Source organism: Alligator sinensis, unplaced genomic scaffold (genome assembly GCF_000455745.1).
Source record: "Alligator sinensis unplaced genomic scaffold, ASM45574v1 scaffold739_1, whole genome shotgun sequence".
Taxonomy (NCBI): Eukaryota; Metazoa; Chordata; order Crocodylia; family Alligatoridae; genus Alligator; species Alligator sinensis.
Window position 1 is genome coordinate 60,624 of NW_005843150.1, and position 8,730 is coordinate 69,353.

The window sequence follows — 8,730 nt, forward strand, 5'->3', positions numbered from 1 at the left end:
AGCAGCTAACTAGATTTCTTCGCATGATATTCTGAAGTGCTTACATATTGCTTTTAAATACTACATAAACTAACCTGCTTGCAGTGGAGGCATCCGTACAATATTATAGGCAATTGAAAAATTTTTTCCAAAGCAATTTCCAATGTTGTAAACTGTGCCATCCTTTTCAATATGGGGATGAGCAGTTAATCCGTTGATTGAAACATATTTACAGAGATCCACCTGAAGAAAGAGAGAGAGAGATGAAACTTGGAGCATCATGAGGTTTGTTTGCAGGAGGTAGTAATTTACCACAGTAAACTTGTTGAAATATTTGGCTTGTAAACATTATCTTGTTTTATGCAAAGAATAATGTAAAGAATAGTTTTATCCCTTGCTCATCAGTACATCACCTGCAAATATTTGAATTGAGAAACAACAGCAGTGACTTGATCCTGCAGGATTTGCCTGAATTTTTCATCTGTTTATGTTCGAGACTACAGGGTCCAGGGGAAGCACTTGAAAAAAAAGTGAGCATGTCTTATGGCAAACCTTTGAAACCGCTGCCATGTCCAAGGCAGTTCTGTGTTTCTGCAGCTGTCTGCCTGGTGTCAGCATCTTTCCTGAGGCCTCCAACTCCGAGTAAGCCCCAGGCTGGATTCAGTTCTTCAGCCCTGACACAGCAGTATGATTAGCACCTTGCTGAAATGTGCTCGTGGGCTGCTACAAGGTGTTTTAGTGGGAGTTGTGATGGAGCGGGGACTGCCCCGAGTGAAAATAGGGAGGGATGAGGCTTCCACACAGGTGTAGGGCGTCAGGGCATTAACCGTAACATTCAGGTTAAAGCAGCTCCTCTGCTTCAACTCTGGTGCTTTCTTCTAGGAAGGCGGCTAAGTCTACATCAACTCAGATGCTCAGATCTGCTGGAAGTTGCACAAGAGTACTGTCCTCTTGAGAGCCATTACAGGAGCCCGGTTGAGTGAAAACTGACAGCACACTCGATTAGTACAGCTGTCAGGGGACCAGAAAGCAGCAGCACAGGTGGACGTCCGATGACAGCAGTCTGCCCTGTTAGCCCACAGCTGCATAGCGATTGCTGGCTCGCACTGAAAGCCAAAGCTAGGAGGTAATCCCATAGCATTGCCATGCTAGTCAAACCAGGTCCTACAGCATGACTTTGGGGTAAGGGCTGGTTACTATTAATTGTATCGGAATAAAAGCCTGGGAAAACAATCCAGAAAAGCTTGATTAGTTTTATTCAGTGCTGCTTGAACTTTTTGACCAATGGGCAAGGATGGGTAGTGCCCAGTCCATCCGCAGGCCAGATCCAGTATCTGGTCCCAATTCAGCACCCAGGGCAGGTGCGGTCCCATCCAGCCATGCAGAAGGGATCAGGAGGCAGTCCAACTCCAATCCAGCCATGCAGGGGAAGGGAGCTTGGCCCAGCCCCGAATAGGAGGCAAAGGCCAGCCCCAATCCAGCCATGCGAGGGGAGGGAGCACGGACCAACTCTGAACCAGCTGTGCAGGGGAAGGGGATGTGGCTCAGTCCCCATCTGGCCATGCAGGGGAAGGCAGTGTGGCCCAGGGGAGAAGTCCCTGTGGCCAGGCCCCAACCCAGCCACGCGAGGGAAGGGAGCGTGGCCTGGCCTTGATCTGGCTGTGCAAAGGGAAATGATGTGGCCTGACCCACCACACGGGTCTTGGGAATTTGAAAGTAGAGGACAGTGGTGTTATAAAATTGCCACTGCTCCGCTGCCACCAAATTTCCCAACCCGTGGGGAGCCCCACAGGCCAGATGCCATGGCTCCATGGGCCACAGGTTGAGCATCCCTGCCACGATATATACATTGTGTTGGGGCAGTTATTCAAACTGGTGCAGGCTTAGCATGTAACTTCACAACATCATTTGTACAACACACGATTCCACAGTATTAGCTTTTCTTTAAAAAAGTAGGAAAGTAGAAGTGTCAAAAGCTTCCTGGAGCATTCTTGGAAACAAAAAAAATACAAGATGTATACAACAGACATGATCCGATCTGAATGGAAAAAAACCCTTACTAAATAATTTTTTAAATGACCAGTGAAGCTAAAAGCCATACAATGTTTTGCTAGATCACGAGAGCCTTATGTAACCAACAAAGCAATATGGAAGCTTAGTGAACGGCTTTAACATGACACTGTAAAAGGAAATGGTGTAACTAGGGGTGGAGGCAATGAGGCAACTGCCCTGGGTGCTGACTTGGAGGGGTTTGAAAAAAAGCGACTGGTGCCAGCAGCTGCATGTTAGCTATCGTGGTAGCAACCACTTCTGCTTTGCTCCAAGTGCCTGGCCGCATTCAGACACTACTGATAAAAAGGCTTATGTTAATATATCTACAAGTTAGAATAAGCATCTAAATAGTAGCACAGGACAATAGGGCACTGAACTGGGAGATCCACACCTTATTTCCTGTGCGGAGAAACTACTTAAGGTGGGGTTTTTAAACAAGCCTAAGGAAGCTGGGCACCCAACTCCCATCAACTTCCATTAGGTTTGGGGCATCTTACTCCCTGATGCTCTTTTCAAGTCCCCAGCCTTAATCATTGTGTGCCTCAGGTCCCTGTCTCCAAAAGGATGATGATGATAAAAGCAGGTCTGAAAATTTTTTTGGAAAAATTTTGAAACAAGTGGGGGAAAAAATTCTTTTTATAATATTTTTTTCCTGGAAGATTTTGAGTTTTCTGTGATTTTAATCACATCTTTTGATTTCAAGTGAGGCACAGAACTCTTTTACATGGGAAAAAAGTCCTGTTTAAAACAAAGCTCTTGTGATTGATATAAGCAGCATACTTCATAGGGGCTTTTTTCATTTTTTTCAATGACATCTCAGAAGCATTAACAGATAATCAAACATGTTGATATTTCTACTAAAATGGTCTGTGCCAGGTAACATATCTTGCCTATCTGTACATGCTGTAACGTCAGGGGTGGGCAAAATGCAGCCCAGGGGCCAGATGCGACCCACCAGACCATTCTATCCGGCCCGTAGGGCCCCTAAAAAACTTAGAAAATTAATATTTATCTGCCCTGGGCTGCCTATCATGCGGCCCTCGATGACTTGCCAAAACTCAATAAGCGGCCCTCCGCCCAAAATAATTGCCCGCCCCTGTGTAACACGAATCTTCATTTGATATTTAATTTCTCCACATTCCCCCAAAAGGTGACCTTGTGAGGTCCTTTCCAACCCTACTTTCCTATGATCCTGAGATTAAAGCACCTACCTTCTTCATGGTCTCCAAAGTCTTGGGGTTAATCTTGGTTATGAAGTTGGTTTCTGTGCAGGCATAGTAATCTTCTCCCACAGGGTAAATGTTAACTAAAGCATTATCAGTGACCTCCACACCTCTAAAGTATGAAAAAAACCTAAACAAATCAAGGCAACAACAAGTCAGTAATTTTCTTTTGGTAGTACTTTAAACATGTATAACCAAAAACATGTCACACTCTCACTTTCAGTCACCTGGAAAATATATTCTTGCATGGATCAGGGTAAGCACAGGTGCCAAACTCTGTTATCACAATTCTTTTCTCAGTCATTGCTCTTACATAAGAATCGCTCCGAACAAACCTAGAGAAAGGCAAGAAAGAGAAGGGATTCAATCAATACAATCACAAAAGTGGCCAAATAAAGTTGATATAAATTACATACATTATACATTATATCTGGTCATTACAACTCTTACAGTAAAACACAACATGAATTTAAAAAAGCTGAGTTCTATAAAGATCTGTGTCTGCTAACAAGAGGGTAATGTTGCATCTGGACTGCCTACAACAGCTCTCAAAACTGTGTTTCTTCATATGCTGAGATGTTGGAAACATCTGGGAAGGTGATGTCCAGGAAAATCTGAGCCAGGCTTACAGCTTCACTTCAGTTATACTTATAGCTGAATAAGGACTTAATTCTCTTCACCACCCTGTGGTATTTTGCACAGTAGGGAATGGCACTAGCTAGTACCTTCTTGCTGTCTTTATTTGGAGGTAGTCAGAAAATATTCTGCTGCCCTTGCTCCTGTCATGCAAAAATCTTTTAATAAAAAGAAAAAACAACCACCTTTAAATCCCAACATCAAAAAATTCTTTATGAAGTAGGTTTTGATTTTCAGCTGAGTTTTTGTGCATGATCAAAACCAACCCCCCACCCCCCCCACCACACATTTTTTTAGTTTTCTGACCAAGAAACACTTTCCACGGAAAATTTAGTCAGTGAGTTAAAAAAGGTTTCAGTGGGATGCCACAGGTGAAATAACAGAGACTGATCAGTTTTGACTCTAATAAAATATTTATCCCTTTGATATCAAGCATGAGCTGGCTCTACACCAAGTTGAAGCAGTCACTAGGGAATGCCAATGGCAGAGAGAGGAAGCAAGTTTTGAGGTACTGGGGAGTAAAGAGTTAAAACACAGTTAGCAGTGTGATAAAGCTGTAGTCTTTTGATGGTTGCTATAGAATGCTGCAACATTTCCATGAGGTATTTTAATTAAATTAAGGAAGGCAGCCTTTTCTTGCCATTAAAAGATGGGGCTGAGAGAATCAGGAGTTCTGGGCTGTAGTCCTAATGAGCACTGTCTCACTATCCAGCTTTGAGTTAATCCCCTAACCTCTTTCTGCCTCCATTCTCTCATCTCTAAACCTACCCATTTGCAACATGCAAGGAGTTTTGTAGTTTTCACAGGGAAAGTGTTAGGTTAATGCTAACTATGAATATGTTATCACTGTTGCCATAAGATGCACTATAACCCAGCACAGAGATCTTTCCATCAGGTAATCGGCTGGAAGTGAACACAAGCCCTGTCACTATCAGAAAGCAGAATCTGGCTTCTACGTTTTGTATTTTAATTCATTACATTTGCTTTGAAATATGTTGCACTCACCTCCGATAGTATGTGACATCCCCCTCTGTAAAGTCAAACTTATGAAGTAGTGCTTGGCCATCAAACAAATGATAAAATGGTTCCGAACCAACTTCAAATAAACCAGGTCCACATCTCAGTAGGCTTCCTTTGAGCCAGGTGGGAACCCTACCTGTGGGAAAGGCAATCAAGGAGGTAGTGTTTCAGTGATAATTTCGAGGGAAAACAGGATTCATTGTTTTTCTTGTTTGATGCTTAGGAAAAGCTAATCATCCAGATTGAAGCTGGGGTTTTTCCTTAATCTATAGACATAATATCCAGACTAGATCCAAAACAGAATTATGAAATCAGCAGACTGTTTCCATGCCAAGGGGCAGATTTTGTTTTTAATCCTGAAAATGTTATTTTGTCCACTAAACTCTAGTCTCTCTCTACCTCTTCTATCTATAAAGACAAAATGATCTTAGTAAGTAGGAGAAGAATAGGCTATGCTTTTGAATTCTTAACAAGATGATCTATATGTTATCCCAAATCACCTTATAAATGTATCCAGTCTGATGAACAAACTCAACCAAGAGATTACTTAATCCACCACTTAAACAGACATCTTTGTAGTATAAAACAATATTATATACTGTAATGTTGTAACATGAACTACAATGCCCAGATGCCTCCAGAGGACTAGAAGAAGGCACTGTAGGTTGAACGGGAAATCCCAGAAATCTCCAGGGGACTGGAGGAAGGAACTGCAACGTGCACTACAACTCCCAGAAGGTGGCAGGAGACAGATGAAGTGGGAGGAACAGTGTTGGAGTGTGGGTCACCACAGCTGAGAGAGGGAGGCATATGGCCAGAGAGTAGGAAGAAGTAGGGGAGCTAGGACTGCAAGCTGCAGCAGCAGGGCTCAGGCGTGGAGCACAGGCAGATGTCAATTAAGCATTTTATGGCACCAGAGACTGGTCTGGAGCCCTCCGGAGTTGTGGGAGGGCTTAAAGTTCTCAAGTTTTAGTGTTTTCTACCAGTTACCTGCTCTTGGGCGATTTCACCATGGTGTCACTATTTACTTCCTGTTACCCAGATCCTAAGTGTATGTTAATGCATATTTAGTTGCGTCTGTCACCCTTTCCTTAGCCTATTGGCTTGTGACCCTAATCCCCAGCATCCCCTATATATAAATGGGAACTTCCCTGACCAGCTCCTTGTGCCAGTTTCTGGGGCACAGGGTTTGGTACAACAACAACCTTTTAAGACTACTATACTACAACACTATGCTTCAGGAGGTAAAGAATATCAATTAACAAATAACGTTGCAGAGAAATTTGCAGCCCAAATGCAAAATTTTAGAAAGAAAATTACTTTTTAAGCAAGCATTTACCATCCTGATTAACATCCTTGCTCTTATTAAAATGTCACTGGTCATATGTGACCTACAAGAGGTGATGACTTTGATTTTATGTCTCTGAAAGATGGCATCACCAGCAGGAGTCCTCTCTAACAGCGTTCTGGGCCAGCACTGACTCAAACGAAAGAGCCACCCATTGAACTAACACTATTGCATCTCTTGAAAAATAGTGCTGTCCTTATTGGCAATGAGAGCCTGATTAAAATATTTGAAAGGATGGCAGCACAAGATAATGTATTAAACTGATCTGAGGCTTTTCCAGTAGCACAAAGGGCCTCAATTAAAATTGTAGACCAGCATCCGCTACCCCAAGATGCCTGGACAAATATTTACAGTCCCAGAGGTACATTTAACCCATTTATCTCATTGCACAACTCTGATCTGGTGACCAGCCTGGACTGTCCCTGTGTTCAGAGGAAGTGTGGATGGAAAACAGTGGAACCGCTCAAACCTGTGACATGACATGCGACAGGTGAAGATAATTCCTCCACAGTCTCAAAGAGCTTTTCATATCCACCAGCTGGGTGCTCAACTCTGAAAAGAAAAATTTTGAGAGGCTAAAGTGAGCCCAGCCAACTGCTCTGGAGACACAGAAGAGTAATAGGACATAGTTTCTAGATAAGATGGTTCGTGATTCATAAGCTACTCTTGACAAAACTGCAAAACTAGTTGGAGGGAAGCAACAGGCTTCAGAAAAACTGTAGGTTGAAGAATTGGAGCTGAGAAGTAACCTGAAGATCTGGGTAGTACAAGGACTAAAGGCAGGCTGCCTGTCCAATTTGACATACTGGCTTTGTGGGCTAGATGCAATCACTTGCATATCAAGTGATCAAAAAGCTACTGGTTTCCAAGAGCAAAAAAGGGTGACATCTCTCCTAGCAGCAGCAAACCATCAACTGAGGCTCCTGCATCATGCACTGCTGCTTCTTTGCCCTTCTCACTGCAGGGGAGGTACAGGGTGGTGGTGATGGGGAAGGGGAGGGTGAAGCACCACCTTTGCTCCATTCTGATATGCCCCCTAAGACAGTGCCCAAGGCTGGTGCCCTGGTCACCCACCCATCATTACACTATTACTCTGTAGTGATCCAGGGAGGATGCTACAGGGCCTGGTTCTTTAACACCACCCACAGGGACTTGAGCTTTCAGGTCTGGAGACACATTGTTCAGTGCCTGCTATTGGCTAAGTGGATGCTACACTAAGCCTTGGAGAGCAGGTTCTTGTACCAGTCCCATACACTGCAACTCCTGCAACAGATTTCTTTTCTTGAGATGATTAAGCTGCTGCATCAAGGCCCCTTAGTATCCTCAGCTTTGTGTTGTTGGGAAGGGCTGACAGCCAGGGAGTGTCACCCCTGTGCCAGCACTCAGAACCAGAGATGGGCAGCAGTCCCCATCCCAGCCCAGCCCCAGGCTCCCAAACTCTCAGCCATGCGAGTACAGGGAAGAGAAATGTCTGGGAGGAGTGTGCAGGGACCCAGCCAAGAGCAAAGAGGAACAACAAGAGCAGAAAACCCTCAGGCAGGTGACAATCACATTAAAAAGTTTTCATTTTGAAAACTCTCTTTATGTCAGCCTCACCCAATCTACCCTCAGTGCTCTCCTTTCCCCTTCCTCTATCCCCAGTAGCGCCTCCCTCCCCTCCTTTTCTTTGCCTGCTTAGCTTTACTTCCCTGCCAGCAAAACTCCATGGCAAACATTGAAAAGTAACTGGCATCCAGTTGTGGCAGTAACTCCATGCTTGCAGCCCACTGTGTTGTTCACTCTGCTTGAGGGCTCCCCTCTCCCTCTCCCCACGTGCTAAGCTGACTTGTCCAGCGAGTAGAGTGTAAGCTTGCCGAGGAGGGACCGTTTCTTATGTTCTCAACTCCCCTAATGGGCATAGCAACTTGTTATAGTCTCAGGAATAGACACCCATTGCAGAAGTTTCAGCATATAGGAATCACACAATGCTACACAATCGAGCCCCAGTCTTCACCTGGGCTTCAACATGTTAGTGAAATACATTTAATCCATTAACAACAACAAATATCTGCCTGTAGCTCAGAGAAGAGCCTGTTGAGATACTTACTGGCTGTACATTTTCTTCCTGATCAAGGATTTGAGCTTTCCAGAAACAACTGCAGAGTGTAGAAGTCAGAGCTATGAACTGGCTATTTATATGAATGTTAAGTCCTATTGAAGCTTCAGGCAAACATACCAACCAATCAGCTTGGTATGAAAAACAGAAGTTGCTTTCACCACTGAAATCCCCCTGGTACTTTATTAGGTTTTGCCTTGCTGTTCACATAACAAGGCTCTTTGAATGTTTTCCAGGGGACTTAAATCCTTCCCAAACAGGACTGGATTACAAAGAAAGAAGGAAAGAGAATGCAATCAAGTCACACACTCTGTAACGTGCCTGCAGCTTGGCATCACAACCCTGCCCTTCATCTCCACCTCACTAGGGCTGACCCC

At 44.1% G+C, this 8,730-nt stretch overlaps 1 protein-coding gene across 1 annotated transcript in view; it reads right to left on the reverse strand.

Moving 5' to 3' along the window:
* Window positions 1–8,386, reverse strand: part of RPE65 (RPE65, retinoid isomerohydrolase) — a 16,775-nt gene extending 8,389 nt beyond the window's left edge. The window contains exons 1-6 of the mRNA XM_006037631.3: window positions 8,345–8,386; window positions 6,728–6,810; window positions 4,896–5,046; window positions 3,482–3,589; window positions 3,243–3,384; window positions 75–222 (exon numbers count right to left, since the gene is read on the reverse strand). Of these exons, the coding sequence (XP_006037693.1) occupies window positions 75–222; window positions 3,243–3,384; window positions 3,482–3,589; window positions 4,896–5,046; window positions 6,728–6,810; window positions 8,345–8,355 (643 nt within the window). The 5' untranslated portion in view covers window positions 8,356–8,386. The remainder of the gene's footprint in view (window positions 1–74; window positions 223–3,242; window positions 3,385–3,481; window positions 3,590–4,895; window positions 5,047–6,727; window positions 6,811–8,344) is intronic.
* Window positions 8,387–8,730: the final 344 nt, after the last annotated feature.